At 37.5% G+C, this 19,655-nt stretch overlaps 1 protein-coding gene across 6 annotated transcripts in view; it reads left to right on the forward strand.

Moving 5' to 3' along the window:
* Nucleotides 1–19,655, forward strand: part of EPHA6 (EPH receptor A6) — a 533,966-nt gene that overhangs the window by 430,317 nt on the left and 83,994 nt on the right. For 4 of the 6 annotated variants that reach the window (XR_010392099.1, XM_064522371.1, XM_064522375.1 and 1 more), the window contains one exon: nucleotides 11,565–11,687. The exons of the other annotated variants lie outside the window; for them this stretch is intronic. Coding sequence is in view for 3 of the 4 variants with exons in the window: in XM_064522371.1 (XP_064378441.1) it covers nucleotides 11,565–11,687 (123 nt within the window). In the remaining variant the exon portion in view is untranslated. The remainder of the gene's footprint in view (nucleotides 1–11,564; nucleotides 11,688–19,655) is intronic. 6 annotated transcript variants of the gene reach the window in all.

Consider the following 19,655-nt stretch of genomic DNA (forward strand, 5'->3'; position numbering starts at 1 on the left):
TCCATCCTCGTATGTCACCCATGAAAGGCAATTTTACTCATTAAATTAAAACCCACTGCAATTTTTAAACATGAGGTTCAAAATTAAATGCTATCATCTTTCTTTTTATGGAAATACCATTAAAAAGAACATCTGAAAATTTAAAAGCCCCAGGAATTTCTTCACCGTTCCATTTCTCAAGACTTCACATGGGAGATTCCTGTTTTGAAGGATTACAAATTCCGTATCTTAGGAGCTCTCAGATTTTACTCAGGAATTTTTGTTCCAAAATCATGAAAACTGAGTGATCAGAGTAAGACTGAAATGAAATTCACAGTACTAGCTATGAACTGGCTAATGATTCACCTAATCATGGTATGTACAAAATGAATCCCAAAGGTTTTAGTTGATATCCCAGGCTATGTTTTTCCATCACTGAAACTATAAGTTTAAAATATTTTGTTTACAGCTAATTTGATAATACATGCATGACTGTGAAATCGAAACGTAAAGCATACAATGCTTGGAACAGCACTCTGGGTATCATGCATAACTATAAATACATTAACATTTCAGAGTTCTTGTTTAGCATTGTGCTAAAGCTATTTTCACAGTTTAAGCACTGATTGAAAAATACTTATTTAATAGACAACTTTAAACATACACAGATTGCTTTATCCCATAAGAGAAGCACAGTATTCTCAATTACAGTTCCATTAAGACTGTGAAGATGATTCAACAGAACAGTTGTTATTGCTGTTAAAAGCCTTAATCATATTTATGTTGTCACACCAGTCTTCTCAGCAACCAGAACTTCACTGTGCATTGACATTTAACACATCACAAAATAAATAGCTATAATGTTTCTGGAACTTTTTTCAAGCGAGTCTCTCATTTTTTGTTTTCTGTTTTTTTTTTTCCCCCCAAATTGCCTGTTTGTCTAGAAGCAGCAATGGAAATTAAATTAGGTGTTAATATTCCACCTAAATATTCTGTAGCTCCTATTAGTTTCTCCTTAGGAATTGTAAGACTCTTTTTGCATTTGTTTTTTCTCCCAGAGACATCCTAAGTAAAGCTAAAACTTGCTGTAACTGGGATTTTCTAAAATACTCTGATTCTGTGTAACTACTCCTAAGTCTGGATTTATTCCCAACTGCCAATCAAGAAATAAGAGAACTCTGGCATTTCAGGTTCATAGGAAAGCATTGCCTTTCCCAAGGATGTCAAGGTTAAATTCATTTGGAATAGTGATCTGAGCAGCAGCTTTACCCTACCAAGCCTTTGTCTTCTCCATGTTTCCAGACAAACCCTATAAAATTAAGTCTGGGGCAGAGATCAGTGGGTTTGATGTAGAAAAGGAAGTCTTTTAAAGTATTTTGACAGGAAAATATTGGATAAGAGCTACCTCTCAGAAATGAGGGCAAAATATATGTGGATGCTTTGTTGTTCCCAAACCAGTAAAGTTAAGGACATTCAGGGTTAAATTAAACTGAAATACAAACCCAACAAAGCATGGAAATACATAAGCCAGACACCTAAGCTACTCATTGTGATACCATGCAAAAACCCCATGGTGCAAATAAGCAAAGCGATGTAATAGTTCTTTTTTTTTTTTTTCTTAATTAACTGTTGTCTTTGGAGAAGAAAACAGGAATGTTTTAGGAACATGGACCCTTCTTCAGATTATTTTTTTAAGCCTGGAGCACTGCAAGCTTGCCTGCTCTTCCCAAGAATATTTCTGGAATACTAAAAGTTACAGAACTCTGGATTTGTGTAGTGTGTCCACAGGGCCATCACCACTCTAACGACACTTGAATCCTGAGTGCCTCTGTTCCCAGAGAGAGGGAACAGAGCAAGTTAAAGTTGAGTTACTGCTGAATACTAAAAAATCTGAAGTCGGGCCCTCGAAAGTCATGACATGGCCTTAGAATAATGAAACTTTGCAAAAATTATTCTATTTTTTTAATCTTCATTTTTTCTAAATATCACAGAGTATGTTCATTTTGTATTTCCATGCTTTTCTGCTGTACTTATTAAAGCTCTTCTCTTTTAACAAAGCATGTCACAAAACAGCCAGAATATGTGAATCTATTAAGTTGAATACGCAGTTACTTGGCACAGGTAGGCCAATACAGGGCGGGTAAGTATATGTCCATATTTCTTCCAGACCTCTGTCATACAAGTTCTTTCATCAGTCTTTATGTCCCATTTGCCCCTCTTTTGCTTGCACTTTCATTGTCTACAGTGTGCATCTATCTACACACACATTTTTCTAGATATTCGGTTTTCTAGTATTTACTTCTCTTCTACTTTTTCTAATCAGTATATCTGATCCAAAGCTGCTAAAATGAGCTATTTAGGAATTTTGAGTTAGTTTTGCCATTATTTGTAGCTGAAAACTGATTTGTCAACAAAGGCGAAGTAAAGAATCTTCTGCTCCCTGAATTTCTTAGAGGTCTCTTTTAATGTATGTTATTTCCTTCTGCTCTTAGGGCACATCTGCCCCATAGCCATTTTGCTTAAGGCATTCAATTTAAGAGGCTACTACAGCCTATTGTTTCCAATGATCTAATAGTTTTCTTTAAGAGCACTTTGTCAATGTAGGCTCACTGAAAACTTTGGAAGACTGTTGTCCTTCTCAGAATAACTGCCTAACCATGGGCAAATACGGTATCTGTCCCACTGAGAATAATGGCAGCTGACTTTTGAAAACGGGCCGTTCTGCTGTGGATTCTCTGCAGTAGAGTGTTACTCTTCACCCCTTTCTGAGAAAGAAACTTTCTTATGCAGAATAACAGGGAAAAAATGACCTTTCATTCTAAAATAAAATCCTCACGTGCACACAATCTTTCTAAGATTTAACAAAGAGAGAAGTTTTAAGCATCTATTATTCTATTCTTAGTACTATCCGGGAGAAATATTTGGTGTCATTTGTTAAATTTCTTAGAGAGCTTCTCCTAAAATATATATTGATTTGAACTAATCAGCTTGCTTACAAATACTCAGAAAATCCATTTAGTTTCCGTGAGCAGTACTGGTAATCTGTGAAGAGTCGAATCCCTGCTTTAAATGAAAAGCACAGTTTGTTCTTAGTTGAAATCACAAACAGTGGCTACGTGAAAGCACCAAGAGAAATGATGTCACTGCTCGCTCTTTGAGGCATGGTTTTGCAGCCATATTTCTGGGATCCTTCTCTGAGCCACTCTCCTGATGGAACTAAAGCTAAATTTGGGTCATCTTCTTCTGGGGTGAGATACTGAAACCTAATACTGAATCTAGAGGTGCTGAAGCTAGTTACTCAGACTCAGACAAAAAGAGCTCTGGATTATGCCAGGCATACGGAAGGCTGCATCTCAGGCTGAGGATGTGGCGGAAGCTCATTGAGCAGCTCCCTTCTAAGCCAGACATACAATTTTTCTTTCCATGGGCACATCTGGGAAACAGCACATAACCATATCTCATCCCATGGTGAAAGTAATGTGTGATTAGAATCAATCTCTAATCTTAAGAACGAGAAAGAGCACCCAGGTTTTGTAAGAGATGTTGTTTGGGGGACTGTTCCCCAACACAGACTCCTCAGAAATTCAGTGTTTAGACACTGCTTTGTATCTGAAATTGTGAACATTTAGTATCAGGAGAGGTCCTGCCAAATATATCCCTGTGTTATCTAAGTCCCAGACCTTAGGTGTAGCAGCAGTGGTGCGAAGGTCTCCTGCTGGTTTATATGTTGACATGAGTTCCTTCAGAAGGAATATGTTTCACTGGATACAAAATATCTCAATAAGCAGTTGTCAGCTGCATCCCTCCAGCAGCAGTGTCTATTTTGTTTTCCTGTATAATCTAGCAGATGCAGAAAACCTTGTTTTGCATCAGCTAAGTAGTTTATAAGATCCAAAGTAAATAAGTGCTTCAAGGTTTTCTATTCATATACCTTGGCATCCTGCTAAATCTATTAACATAAATGATACAATTTGCATTGCAGTTGTTTCCTTGGAGTTGCTTCAGGAAATGTCTATTTCTAATTTAATTTGTCAGAGTTGACCCAGTAAATGAAGAAAATGTTCTAAGTTTTACATAGGCTGTACATTTTGGAGATTTAAGTGTTCTAACAGTACTTTCTACATTGAGTTGAGTCTTAGCTCTGTATTTACTACAGTGAGATAAAAAACTCTGTCTGCCTTAAAAGTAGTGCAGACAAAGATGGTTAAAGATCCACAATATGTTATTGAAAGTGCGGTCAGGAAGAACAAAATTATTTCTGAATGCTCTGAGATGATTTAATTTACTCCACTGGGGTCTGGGAAAACAAAATTAGACCACCTTTGAAAATTTTCTGCTGAAGAGTAAAGTACAAGTTTTGCTCTGCACAGCAGAATGCATTTCATACAGATTTTGGTGGTACTAGCATAGGTACCCAAGAGCAGAATTTGGCCTTGAAAAGTTTTCACTGTGCTATTTGTTCCTCTGCAAGGTAATAGATATTTCTCTATAATTTCAACAGAGGTGCACGCACCTAATTGTTAATTGTTAACTGTTGTTGTGCACTAGCATTTTAGGGTATGGGTTGCAAAGTATCGTTTAATTATCTTAAAACTCAGTTTTTCCTAAGCAAGGTATATAAACTGTGTAGGTAAAAAAAGAGCCATACTGCTCTATACCCTAGCGCCTTTGCTTCCACATGTCAAAAAGCTCTAAAATACGCAATTACAGTCTATTCTAAATCCCCAAATTAATGCATTCAAAATTTTTAAAATGAATTTTATAGATCCATTCTTTCTAAATATACTGAATATTTGAACCAAAGGATTCCTCAGGGAGAAATTTTAGCCCTGCTTCTGATCTTTTTTTTTCCCTTTTGAAGTCAAGCCTTCTGAATGCTCTGCAAAATCTGACATCATAATTTCAAGCTTCTTATAAGGCTGTTGCTCATAGAAAATCCCCATTTTTCATTATACCCTCCATAAAAATTTATAAAGAAATGTGCAATTCCTGGTGGTCTGTAAAGGATAAATCACTACAATGACATGAGAGAACAGACTGCAGATTTTCAGTACTTTCCATATTACTAATAATTCTGGAAAATGTTCAAACACTTCTTCTGGTTTCACTGAGGAAGCACTAGTAACAATAAAAAAAAATCTTTATTTTTGAATGGGAGGTGCTTGTGCCAGAAGCCAGTGTTCTCCCAGACGCTGAATGATCACACTGGATGATTACGCAGTTCAGTAGCAGGAAACTGTTTCTACATTCTGTTCTCCAGCATTTGATTACTAAATGTTACAGTCCCAACTTCATGAGAGTGCAGTGATGATGAGAACATCCTGAAATCATTCAGTTGCTTTTTTTTCTGTCAAACTGAACACAAGAAGTTATTACAGTCCTTTGACACACTTCCCCAAAGCCTTCCTCTGCAGAGTTCCTAAGTTTATCTTAGCTGTATTTTACAATCCCTATAAGAAAAACATCAAAACAGGCTCCATAGAAGCAAACATCAGTGGTTTTTTACATTAAATACACTAATGGTGCATTTTTACTTTTTTTTTTTCAAAATCTGTATCTGATAGAAAAAGAATAACAAACTAAAACCTTCCTTTGATGGTACTAATAAAGAGATGGCACTAGTGAAAGGAAACAATTGAAAGTAATTGCTGCATTTCTGCAACATTTCCATGCAAATTATTAAATTAGGCTACTGAAGAGGTCCTTGTGCATTTGAAGTTATTAGAGACCGAAAAAAATAGCACCTGAAATGGTCAATTCCGCTTGCAGAAAACATTGATCAGTTTTAAAAGTAATAAATAAGACACAAAAATAGAAATAACAGGGTTGAAAACCAGTCTGGAGCTTTGCCTTTAACTGCTTATATAAATACTTACAGAATATTTCATGTATACATGCACAGACATAAATTCTGAGATGTGCTCACATAGCTCCCTTCAGCTGCTGCTGTACTCTGAGGCCTGCAAACCTTGCCCTCCAATTTAGGGACAACATTGGCAAAAGAGAGCAGAGACCTGTTCCAGAAGTTACCCACCGCTTTCTTGATGCTTGGGATCTGTAACACCATACTTACATTTCCCAGTGTGAGCTCCTTCTTTGTAAATCAGGACCCGTCAGTTTGCTGTCATCTTTTACATCCCAGTGAAAGTAGCAGGCTTGCACAGGGGTCATCACATAGAGTTTCTTACCACTAGCATTAGTTGCCAATCATAAGCTGTTTGCAAAAGGGTGAAGGAGATGCTGGCTGTCCCACCTGAGCTAAACCACCTGCAGCCTTTCTCTGAGCAACTGAAGTCTGCACGCATTCACCTACTGGGGTAGTTTATGGCAGTGTATTTCATCTGCTGTGTTGAGAGATCCAGTTATAGTCCCTGGCTGACTTTTGCAAAAATTCTGTTTGATTTCACTTTGAAAGAGAGCAGATGAGCACAGGCCATTAAAAGCTGTATGTCAAACATTTAGTTCAGCGCAGTCATCTTACGTGCACGAAGAACACCCTACAGCTTTGCAAAAAAAATTGTCAAAGTATCAATGTGCCCTTTCTGTAGACAAGGAAGGGGAAAAAAAGGAGCGCTATTTTTTGTTTGCTTATATATTTGATAAAAACCATAATAAGTAGGATCAAATAATTCAGAAACAGCAAGAAAGACATATTGTTCCTAAACAAATACTTGATCTGGTTTGATTACTGTATGAGGCTTTTGTGTTGTTTCCTTTTCTTGTATGGTATGTCACCGGATGTATGTAACACGCACATCCTGCCTTTTCAGCAGGCATCCTAATAACCTGCTTGAGACAGGACATTAGACACATGCAGACACTCTGAGAAAGGTTCTGCTTTTTAAAAGCAGATCTCCACATACTGCTCTAAGCTCACACAAGTGTCATTGCTATAGTAAATGTGCTAAGTTTGCTCCATGCAAGGCTCGGGGACCCTGGCACAAGCAGGACAAGCTGATGGCCCTGCCCGTACCTGTGCACTTTAGGAGAGCTTCAGCTCACCTTGCTGTGAGTCCTCTGTGGCCCAGAGGCCACCGTGGCAGTGGCATAGTGCTGCGGATGGCAGTGGGGCAAACACGCCAGTTGCGATGGAGGTCCCTGAGAATTGCTGGGGCTGTGCTGGCTCTGCAGCGCCTACGGGAGCAAAGACCGGTGGAGATGTTTGCACTTGTGTAGGCAGATGTGAGTGCGTACATACTGTTGTTTACAGAGTAAAACTGTTTAGTTTCAGTGAAAAATTCTGAGCACCTTCTGGATGGAAGTTTCTGTGTAGCATTAGCAGAAAAAATGACAGCTCGGGTTTACTTTTGTCAGCTTGCTCAATCCCTGAGAGTTTTAAAGTGCAAGTTGGTTAGTTCCTTTTAAATGCCTTCTACTACAGCTGTTTAAAGTTTTTTTCCCCTTTCAAACAGGAGGTATGCGTTTCTCTCTAGCCCATTTTGTTCTCCTAGTATTTGCACTGGATGTGTTTTGTGTCCTTCTGTTCACCTATTCATTCATTCTCTTCAGGTCGTCTCTTGAGGCACATGGCAGAACTTTCTCTCCTTTGTAGATCTAAAGTGGTCTTTAGCATGTTATCTTGTTGCTAGCCCTCGGCCGTGGGCTGTGCCTTTGCTGTGAGAAGAATTGGCTGTTCCTTTGGCCTGGCCATGCTGTTGTGATGCAACTGTTAATAAATGCTGTGTATGTGATCCGGAGCTGAACTAAGCACGTAGGTTTTCCTACTATATATTTCCTTTAGCCAGCTATCTACCCTTGCCCTTCTAAACTGTGTGGAGAATACGCTACTAAAACCATGCCAGTTTAGAATAGTATACCTCTAATTTCCTGATCAAATCCTACTATTTTTGGGATGATATTCCCTCTGGAACAAGAGAGGAAGGTGGAAGGCAGGCTAATTGATTCAGCACTCCCCACTGCCTCTGAATGCAGCGCTTAGCTGTAATAATTGTGCAAGAGAAGAATTTACCCTGAGTTATCAACTATCACAGAACTCGGTGTATGATATATATACTTCATGAACTGTCAGCTACTCGGAATGTAGCAATATATTTTTGCTGTTTAATGCACTTTCCCAGCTAATGTCTGTAGTTTCCCATGTTACTGCAGGGTAGTATTTGTAGCATATAAATGCGTGTGAGGATAGGGGTTAATAAAATCATGCCTGTAGCTGCTAAATAGCAGCTGTATTCAATGCACCCCGAAATCATGGCTTATTATTTATTTCCCAGTTTAGAACCAGTAAGACCTTATTATAAAGGCTCTTTTCATTAGTGTAACTACCCACTGCAAAAATAATGTGTGTTCACTTTTATACAAAACAACAGAACTGGTGTGAAGCACAAGTCTCTATGGTATGCACTGGCAGAATTACATTCCCAAAGAAAGCTGGTTAACTAAAGAAATACTATCCTGGTGTTTTGAAAAAGAAGTGTCCATTGTGGTTGCTTTTAGAAGAATATTTCATTTAAACATTAAGATTTCTATTTCTAGTATATACCTCTAAGGAATAAATAATTCTTTTGCAAAATGGAGTGCAAAGTAGCGGGAACCTACAGAATTTGGGGGGACTTTTTTCTTTAGCTAAGCATGATTCCAATTTGGAAAAAGAGGAAAGGCTACATCTTCATTGTCTAATGAAATTTAACACATTCAGATAGAGGGACATGTGATTCTTTTTATTGATATCTATACAGAAATTTGTAATTTTTCTTAGAAGCTGGTGATTTCTCTTTTAATATCATCCTGCCACCTTCCTTTTAGTTCCCTGTTGTATTAGCAGACAGCTTTCTCCCTGTATTGAATACATTTTTCGTTGCAGTTTTTCTTGCAAATATTTCACTAGTGTTTATGTAAACAAGTAAAAATCTGAGTAAAGCTTCTCTGTTATTGTAAATACTGAAAGCTCTTATCAGACCACTGTCTTTCTGGTGGTGATTGGTGGGAGTTATGAAAATTAGCTTTCTTTCTCAGCTACCTGCAGTAATAGTCAGCCTCCACATATGTAGTCATGTAATAGAGTCTCCAACCCAACCCACACTGCGCAGAAGATATTAGCAAAGTACGTGTGGACTCTTCTCCCCAGCCACATGCCGTTTGTTCATTCTGGGGCATATGCTGTATTTTGTTTGAGGATCATGCATGTTTTAAGGTGAATAGATTCCAGTCTGCCCTTTATCTGCATGTGTATGTTGCTGGAAGCTGAGCAGGATTGAGTATTACCAACGTTGGCCTTTTCAGAAGTTGTTTATGGACTTCTAGAAGAGACTAAATGAGGTCTTGTTCTTGTAACTGTGTATTCTACCTAGTCAGGGATATTTTTTAACATGGCAGTAGGCTTTTTTGGATGGGATTCAGTGCCTAAAATGGCACTAGATGCCTATTCTTAGATACCCAACTTTTTGCCTCTTGCTGCCACTCTTGAGGAGTGCCGGAGTCCCCTGTAGCTCTTGTCATGTCTGCCAGTCAAAAGTGAATGTCTCAGATTTTCTATAGTGTCTCAAATGACACAATGCATTTATGTTGAAGCAGCTGAATCCTACCCTTTGTTTAATAAGTGAGACAGAATTATTTCTTTCTATTCTTTTAGTTATTTGTCACTTGGAAAGCCTGAAGAATTTTAGACCTCTAACTCTCTTCTTAATATCCAAAGAAAGATTTTATTGCTCCAAAATTTGCTGCTCCTTGTTTTTACTTTCAAATATGTAGAATAACTGGCATCCACTTGTTTTTATCTATATTGTTTTCTGTAGCAAAGTAACTTATTGAAACAGCAGTAGGAAACTTGAGTTAACTGCCATTTAACTCCTTTTAAGTGTAGGAAAATGTCAATGGTGAAGTTCAAGCTGTTTGGCTTTTCTGAAGATCTGTACATATGGTATGTGACTCACAGTGGGTGTATTTTATGGTTGATATAATTCATATTTTGAAACAGAGAAGTAAACTTCTATTTGGAAAGTCTTCATATATTCATTATTTAGCCTTCTTGTTTTAAGATGCTGTTTAGTACCAAACATCTTGGAGTTTATGGAACAACTTTCCATTTTAAAATTGAATTTCTACGTATTGCATTCTGGACTCTCTATGCATGATCACCTCTGAAAATATTTCAAAATGAAGGCCATGGAGTTGGGAAACACTTTGAAAAGGCTGCCAAAGCTAGGCTTTTCTGGCGTGGCCAGAAGGGACATTTTTGTTCTTTACCTTTAGCCATCAGACATAAAAATACTGTATCCAGAAAACTAATTAATTCTTTCTCCACAGACTGTAGTAGCTCTAGTAACAAAATTGAAGTGCAAGTGAGGAATGTATGGAGGAGAAATAATAGATCTCTTGCTTAAAAATAAAAGATAAAATTCCAGCTCTCCCTAAGAGTAGTTTAAGCTCAAAAAATGTGTCTTTTGACACTAGATTTTCTTCACTACATTTATATTAGTTCCAAAATTTACAGCTGCATAAACTTTAAGAGGGCTATTTATTTTTCTAATTATATGCAGATAACTAAGATGTTTTTTGTCTCTTGGAGGAAGAACTGTGAAGTACCTCTAAAATGATGAAAACAAACTTATCATTGCCTAAATTATTGGATGAATGCTTGCTTGATGTACTTGCAATATAAACAAATTATTCTGATTGTCAATTTTAAATTTATTTCAAGGTTGGAGAATCTTGACTCTGTATTTTTAAGCAGAATGTGTAAAGCTCTCATTTCAGATCCAGCTTTGATACTGCCATTCGCTATGCATGAGCGTGAGCTAGCTGTAATGATGTGTCGCGGTCTCTGTACATATGCTCAAAGCTGAAGCAGTGGATCAAATGATAAAGAGTCCTCATTTATCATTGCTATCAAAGATATATCACAAGTTTTTATTTTAAAAGGGGAATATGTGATAATTTTTGTTTTCAGGAATAAAACTGTACGATTAGGTGACGACAAGAACATAGACTTTCTTCTATTACAAGTGTAAAATGTGCAAAGCCTCTGGTGATAGCAAAGCAGAAAGAGGCCATGTCTGCACTCCTGGCTTTTACCCGCATCAATATATTGACAGATGTTGGGAGATGTGATAGAAGCTCTGACTAACATCACTGTCCTGACACAAAAAGTCACCAGTGTAACTGCAAATTCTGTTTCCCCTTCTGCCTTGTCTCTTGTCAGATGGTTTGTCAGGTGGCTTTAAGACACTAACATAAACCTGGCTTTGCTGGTATAGCTTCGTCTCTACTAGTATGTCTTTGATTTGTATGCAAAACTGTAAAATGCCTTCATAGTTGACAGAGTCATTTAGAATGCATTATGAATATGCTGGATTTTGCACTTATAATTGCAAATTTTTCCATTCCTCCTAGAAGTTCTGGAATTCTCCATTTGCAAAGTGCACAGAAAAAAAATCTCTTTCTGGTTAAAGCTGTATGTTATATGACTTGGTTTAAAAAAAACAAACAAAAACTTTTATAAGATCTGTTTCAGTGGAACCACTGTTGACCTCACTGAGATTTGGTTATTCTTTCTTTAAACAGGCAACTTCTTTTGTCAGCCAAAGAATAATTTGTTTGATTAATGATCATTTTTATCTCTTTGAAAGGATCCTTTCCGACCATTGGGGTGAAGTCTCTTTCGAGATTCCTGAGGGCAGGATTTTTAAATAGCATCCTGGCCCCACATCCAGTGTCAGGGGGTGGATCTTTACCCCCCAGCATTTCCTCTGGTAGGTATTCGAGCCTATTCCCCCACATCAACTTTTCCCCTCACCCTTGCCCCATCTCTCCACACCTCTTGGGGAACATCATCTGGTACTGGTGAGACAGGGGGATCAGATGTCTCTTTGAATAAAAAGCCAAGCTGAAAGTATTTGGAAAAGAGAAGAGAAATTATTCTTCAGGATCTAGCTTTTTCTCTGAACTCGTGTATAGGAGAAAGTGTGAGGGAAAGTAATCTATAGTTAAGTGGTCAACTAAAATTTTGAAAGATGAGGCATGGTATCCTCTAATCAGCCACTTCGTGGAGCATGCCTGTGTGCACCAGGGAAGAATATCTTTAAAAACGCCTCTCTGAAATCCCAGTTTTTCTGTGACTCCGAACGTAGATTTTTTTTCTCTAAAAAAATTTGCATTTCCTTGCTAAAATAGCGAAGCAAAATAAATTTGGAAAGGCAAAAATCAATTATGCACTGAAGCAGTAGAATGCTATATATAGTTCCATAGTTGCAACCTGTATCTTCTGAAAATGATTTTGGACTTAATTTTTTAAAATACTTTTTATCATAGTTTGAGCTGCTCTAATTCTCTCTGAAAGTAAGTGAGAAAATCCCATTGCTTGTTTTGTCAGCACAATATTCTACACTGCCTCTAGCTAGGTCCCCAGCAGAGGGTAGCTGAATGGTGACATGAAGGACCCAGGAGGGCTGGCATAAAGTTGAATGTATGCTAAGAAGGAGAACCCAATGCCAGGTAGATAGGTGGTTATCAGATACTGGGTTGAAACAGGAAAGAATGATAGGTTAGAGGCATAATATTTCCCAAAAAGGCTATATACGCTATCCATTCTCTTCTGGAGCCATTAAATACCATCTGGCACCAAAGCTAATAAATAAAGAGTAAATAAATGCATCTTAGTTATATTTCAAATTAAATTAAAATCAGGGTTCAATTCTGTTCCTTTCCCAACTACATATTTCTATGTAGAATTAATTTCTACATGGGCTGATGTCATACTTAGATCCTTTCAGGACATCCCGCCTGTAATGTTAATTACAGTTTTTCTTAAAGAGGAAAAATTCTCATATGATGAGAGTAGGGATCTTAGAAAAAAATGATGCACATGGTATTGGTTCGCTCAACAAAACAAACTACTATATTTCTCTATGCCTTGTTTTATCCATTGTGGTAATTATAGGCCTCATTAGTAGAAGACAACACTTACTATTTTTTTAAGAAGTACTACTACTCTTTAGTTTACTTTCCTACTTTGAATGGACACCTTTAGGCAATTTTGATGTCTTCTGCTATGACTGTTTGGGTGTGTCTTTCGTCAACAGTCTGTAAAACACTTTCCATATTTTTTCTGCTTGGGGTATCTCAGAGTGTTTAATTAAACATTAGGCTGTTTTGGCAGTCAGCATCACCATGAAATGGGCATCTGTTACCAAACAGCTCTGTGGAAGAATGAATACTCCAGGCACCATAAAAATATGACTGTAGTGTTATACGTAGCACACTACTGTTTTGGTTAGATTAAAATTGGCTTAACTGCTCCTGTGAACTGTCTTCTTACCTACCTGGCTACCTACAGGTTAATTTGGTTTGTTTAAAAGGTCCTCAGGACTTGTTTTCTCAGTGTTTGTAAAGTTTGTATCACAGTTTTGGGGCCTCAGATCATAACTCTTAAGAAATTTGTTTTTTTAATAAAACAGGCTCATAATTTCTTGCTATTAAATGTTGTTTACTAAGAATTGTGATTCAGTCTGATGAAATACTCAAAATGGGGAAAAATGGAAATGCAGCTACAGTATGTGCAATGTATACCCTAGCAAGATAATGGAAGTGAATGTTATTGTTTAATAGTGGCAACAGTAAAGAAAACATATCCCAGCAGCAACCCCACAGAAACTTTCCATCTTCTGGAAAATGAGGATTGTCAGGTAGTTCAAAGCCAGTGAGTAACTGTGATAAATCCAGCAGATGAGACATGTTCCCTTGAAAAACAGTGCCTGTTCGGGGGGAAGGTGGTATGAAACTGCACAGTTAAAGTCAAAAATTGCTGTTAACAAACGTACCCTAACAATCTTATCTGTAGTGCTGCTATTTAAGTGTTGCTTTCTTACTTTAACATATTTGGATTTGCATTAAGCATAATCTTAATTCCTAATTGCCTCTCTTTGTTACAGAGATGACCAGAGGATGTGATTTCTATTTCATGATAACTTTATAAATTACTAAGATCGCCTTTGCTATGCATGTGAGCAAACCACAACAGATTTACTATATTTTTTTTGCAGAAAAACAGACTGTTTTTATTGAGGGGAGCACTGATCTGGGATATGAGAGACTCAGACTTGAATCTCTTACTCTGTGTGATTCAGTGGAAAAAATATGTTCAGCCTTGAATCCTTAATCAGTAATACAGACCGAGAAAGAATGTACACTTTGTTCCTTCCTGTCTAAAAACCCTGCACTGAACACCTGAACTTCTTTTCTGAATATTGCCTTACCAAGAAACAAAGACATCTGAGGCAAAAATACTCTAAGATTGTTCTTCAGCAGCCTCTGGCTGTTTGAAGGACAGCAATAGGTAGGCAAAATCATCTACCCATTGGATTCTTGATGCTTCCCTTGTCTCTGAGTCATTAAAAGTGAGAGAATCATTGTTTGCATGTTTGTACTGGATGGCAGCCGGCTGGATTGCTACCTCTGATAGCACAGTGCCCCTGCCTCAATTATCGGAGATGTTGGACGCATACTTGACAGTAGCTTTTATAAGCCTAACAGAAGCACTTAACATTTAATAACTTTGCTGAATTATAATGTAATTGCTTCATATATAGTTTACGTGTAAGATTTCAATGAATTTAACTATGTGGAAGGCTTAAAATGCCTGCATTATTCTGCCGTTAGGGTCATTGGGAACAAAGATAATGAGATTTTTTTTTATTTGCTGAAACCTTTAACTCAAGCTAAGTGGCAGATTTACTTGAAAATAATCAGAAAATTTATTCCAGTATTCAAAGAGAAAATGCTTTTACGTCTGTTTTCTGCAAAATATACCAGGTATTTTCCCCACAGGAGTTTTAAAGCCTGAAACAAAAGCTGAACTGGAAAGCCTGCCTAAGAAGTACCTGGAAAACAGCTTAGCAGGGCAAGGCAGTTGTTAGTTTCCTTTTTTTCCCTTGTACTTTTCTCCCAATAGACAGTTTTTTTGTTTTGTTTTTTACCATTGCTCTGACAGCTGATGTTCAGTTTTGTGTAATTTGGTGTCTGGTTTCACACCATGCAGAGGTTCACTTTTGTAAGAGATTCGCTTATGGTTGCCTCATTTGGCCAACTAAAGATGGATTTATGTTGCTGGCATGGGGCTTACCATTTTTCTGCATAAATAGATTTCCTCAATTCTAGATGTTTTTTAAGCCTAAACATGACTATACTAATGGACTAGTGCTTATATTTGAAGGTCGTTTCCAAAGTCTGACACTGTTATACAGCAGTTTCACTAAAACCGAGGCTTTCAGCAGGCCTACAAACATCTATCCTAAATTTCTGCAAAAACAAGCTCCTTTTCAGACAGTAGCTTCCCCTTGATTTAGCTATCATACATGCCACAAATTATTTAGTTGCTAGTTAGACCACCTTTTAACAGTACAGATTCATGGGGCTTAGTTGTTTGATATAGGCCTATAACCTAATACCTCATGACAGATGGATTCACATAAGCAAAATGTACTTTTTCTCAAGTGACATCCATGCAAAAATTAAAGGAATTCTAAAAACACTTACCAGTTTACAATTCTCATCATACTTACACTGGCATGAGTTGTGGAAGCTTACCACTTCCTTGATATTACACACACATGCACGCTATAAAAATAAATAATCTGTCAGTCTTTGATCTATTTCTTCAAATTCTAACTTTTCCAAGTATAATGTTGTTTGCTCCATTTGGGGGAAACTGTTAGCTTACTACTCCTACTCTGCATTTGCAACACTTGATTCAGTCATGTGAAAAGGGTTTGAGTGAGCTAAATGCATACCCCTCTTGTATAGCAGAAGTTAGTGGCAGATAAACTTGTGTTATGTTGTCATCCTTGAAGGGTGTCAGAGAGATTGTCAGACCTGTTGCCTTGGAGAGGGAAGGAGGGAAAGCAAATACCTTTACTAGTATCTGCTTCAAGCTTTTCTGAGTTCTTCTGGTGACAGAAACAACTAGGATGTGTGTCACTCTCTGAAAAGCTATAGAAAGGTCCCTTTTAAGGTGTTTTTTCTTAAGGACCTCCCCCTGCACCCCTATGATTTAGCATACAAACTGCATTAGCAGGAGGGGGGAACACCAAAATTCCCCAAACCCCATATTTCCTCCACAGAGCACCTCTGAAGCTTTGGTGGAATTATCTTGATGTGACTTTTTAAATGATGTATGAGCATCAGTTAATTTCCTACCACTTATTTTGCAAGAGTTAATTATCTGGCTGTTTTACAGATAAGGAAAACGGAAACGGAGAAGTTAAGGCTTGGTAAAGCATCCACACCTGTGAGTCTCAAAAATTATTTTGTACACAAGAAACAAATGAGGTTGCCTTTTCGTTCCAGAAACTTGAAAGTGATACAGGACAGTTTGCTCACTGCTGTCTTAGAAAAGGTAGTGACAGCAGTCCACTTCCATATTAAATACTTTTTGCAGAAGATATCCCCTTCTCAGTGTTTTACTGCCCGATTGTCTGTGGCTGTTTGTTTAACATACACTGTAATATGCTCATTTATTACAGGGAACGTCTCAAAAATCTCAGACATAACTGTAGAATATTATATCAGGTGGTTATCAGTTTTTTTTCTCCAAAATTAATATTTTATTACAATTTCCAAGTGCACCTAAGTGAGCCCATTATTCTTGATATTTTATAAACTGACAGTTGAGAGCAAACTGTGTTGACAGACCCTTATTGAACAACATTACTCAACAAGAACCATCAAGGAACAATTATTCATACTGAAACTCAACTATAATTTTATGGTACTCCAATAATGAGAAAAGTAACCATTAATTTTTTTCTCAGTTAATGCATTTTCCCCCACTTTGGATTACACTACCTGAACTGCTGTATTTTTTGTGAAATGAAAATTGTTAAACCTTTCTCAATGACTAGCCAATTGATTCTTTTGCTGCATATACATTTTCTAAGATATCTGAGCCAAATGGTTCTTCCAGTTATTCTTTTCAGCCTCAGTGCTATTTCCCTAGCATGTCTAGCCAATAACCTTACAACTGATACATAATGGCACTTTTCTATTAGCTAGGCAGGAAGTACTTCACAACCAAAATATGGATGAGCAATAAGTAGCATGAATAGTAGGAGAAACTTTTAGTACTCATCCATTAGGGTTTAGCTCAAACTGTGGAACTGGGATTAAGCTCTGAGTGTAGGACGTGGTGAAAGGGGGTCTTTGTTCTCCATCGTTGCTAAGTGGTTAATTCCGTACTCAGTCATCATAAACTATTCCAAAGTTTTAGTTAGCCTTAGAAGAAGTTTGGAAAAGGTTATCTGGATGTGCATTTGTTTTTATATAATGTACACTGCTACTATATACTAAGAAAGACTAACCACAGAAAATGTGGTAAGTCATTGTAACAAGCAGGTGAATTGAAGCAAGCTTCTGTTCAGTACTAACAGAGAAGAAAGATCTGCCTGACTTTGGATTTTACACACTTGTATTTTACAAGCCTATTTAGGCCCCTTTGATAGCTGATGAAGATTAAACAGTTCTGGACTGACTCATGTGACCTGTTTGAGATGCATAACTAGGAAAATTTGAATCCTGCCTTTGAAATGCCTGTTTCTTTCTCAATTGACTATAGAAAGAATCTAAACATCGCTATCTGTGGAGATGTCTGAAGTTGTGGGAGATGAACACCACCCTTTGTTTTTCTTCTTCACGTGTCAAGAAGTTTCCACGTTTTTCTTTTTTCTTTGAGATGTATATGCCTGTTTAACGGCTTCTGCATCTAGAGTTTGCTACTTGTCGTAGCTTCATTGTGACTCTGGTCTTTTGTTCATGATGAAAATGATACTTGAAGGCAGAAGCTTGAGAATGTGTTACTTCAGGTCCTGAAGATGCAAAACCTAGAAGAGAAATAAGAAAACAAGTGTGATTGTAAAAGTTTCATAATGCTAGGTCTAGTGCACCATTTATTCTTCAGAGTCCTGACTCAGAGGTTTTATTTTCTTAATTTTTGATCTAGCAATTCCCACATGTTACAACTGAAGCTTCCTTTGTGGATTTCAGAAACTTCAGGAGTCTTGGTATGTGGCCTCTGCTATTTCTTGAAACGAGAAAGTATGCCTTGTTCATGTGTAGAAAGAAACAAGTTACTCATAAACAAGGAAGAGAAGATGGTGGCTCGTCAGTTTTGGATAGTTCTAAAAGTTTAAAGACCATGTGGACCAGCAGGGTATAAGGAAATAGAAGCAAAAGATGTGTACTCAAATGGTGAATGGATGAAATACTCAGAAGTCTAAGATATGTCAGAATCGTAGCAAGATCACAATCAGGCATAGTAATGAATAATCAAAAATTCCCTGACCTTTTAGAGTAGAATGAAAGTAATACCTTAACCATGTCAATATACTTACGAAAATGCAAAAACATGTTCTCCTACAATGTAAGTATGCAATCTTTTGTTTTGCTCATTTTCAAGTTTCTGTTGTGGCTTATAGCTTCTAAATATAATGCACCTATGAAAATAGGTAAATTCATAATAGAGATGAAATAAGTTTTGTTTCTTATGTCCCATGGGTATCTGTTATGTCAGTCTACTGATCGTGTTATATCACGGGCTACTGATCATTTATGGAATGCAGAAGTCGCTCATAAGCAGATTTTTTTTTAATTCCTTTACATGCCCCGGGGTCAATAGAGCAAGTGACCCTTGATGCAGTGAGGCTCTGTGGACTGAAATCATGTTGTCTAGCTCTGGGATGTGAGTAGCCAAAGAACATCCCTTGCCCTTCCCCCAAGAGGATGTCAGAATGGTTCCAGGATACACAACCAAGATTTTGATGCCTTGTGGGGGTTATTGTACTGATCTGTGGAAGTTGTTGGGCAACTGTCATAATTCAAAATAGTTTTTAAGCTGCACCAGTTTTTCCTAAGGATCCAGTTTCGCACACTGCCCTCTCAGGATCAGGGGAACGTGGAGACAATGCGAAGCCATCATTGTACATGCTGCTTTCAGATATGTTGTCTCTGACAGCCTTTTCTTGCAGGTTAAGGACTTGGTTTTGCAGTATCATGGCCAAGTCACCTCACCTTATCTTCTTGTTGCACCCCATACATAGCATGGATTTATCTATCATATGGCTACGGTAGATTAGTATTTGAAAAATAGTATAAGAATCAGATGCATTAGCTATACTTAGAATAGTTCATGTGGAAACTTTCGGAGCTGTCCTACAAATGCACTGTACCTTGTTGCCATCTGTGTGTACATCTGAATTCTGATGAGCAAGTTTGCCCTAATATTGAAGGTGTTCCTTTTTTGTTGTTTCTGTTTATAGTATTCATGTAAACATAAGTTGCAGGAGTAAAACAGAACTTCCATATTGGACTTGTAATGCTAGTGAGTATGTAGACAGAGATAATACAGATACCCTACCCAACACAGAGGAACTTGAAGACCTTTTTTTCAAAGATTCATGTCTAGAAAGGAAAAATGCAGAAAAATCAAAATTTAGACCAGTGTATTGTATTTCTGTGGTATAATTCTAGCCACTATTTATTCCTCATCTATCTACCTCCAAGCAGGAAAAAAAAACCTATTTGGAGCTTTTTTTACCCTCTCCTGCATTCCATTTGCCTCTCTCACAGAAAGACAAGAGTAAGAAAACAAGCCATGGAAAACAGGGTGCAACTGCTTTCTTTTTACTGTTTCGCTTTTTTTTCCTTCAAAACTTTCCAGCATCTCTTTTGTA

Source organism: Dromaius novaehollandiae, chromosome 1 (genome assembly GCF_036370855.1).
Source record: "Dromaius novaehollandiae isolate bDroNov1 chromosome 1, bDroNov1.hap1, whole genome shotgun sequence".
In the NCBI taxonomy this organism is placed as follows: Eukaryota; Metazoa; Chordata; class Aves; order Casuariiformes; family Dromaiidae; genus Dromaius; species Dromaius novaehollandiae.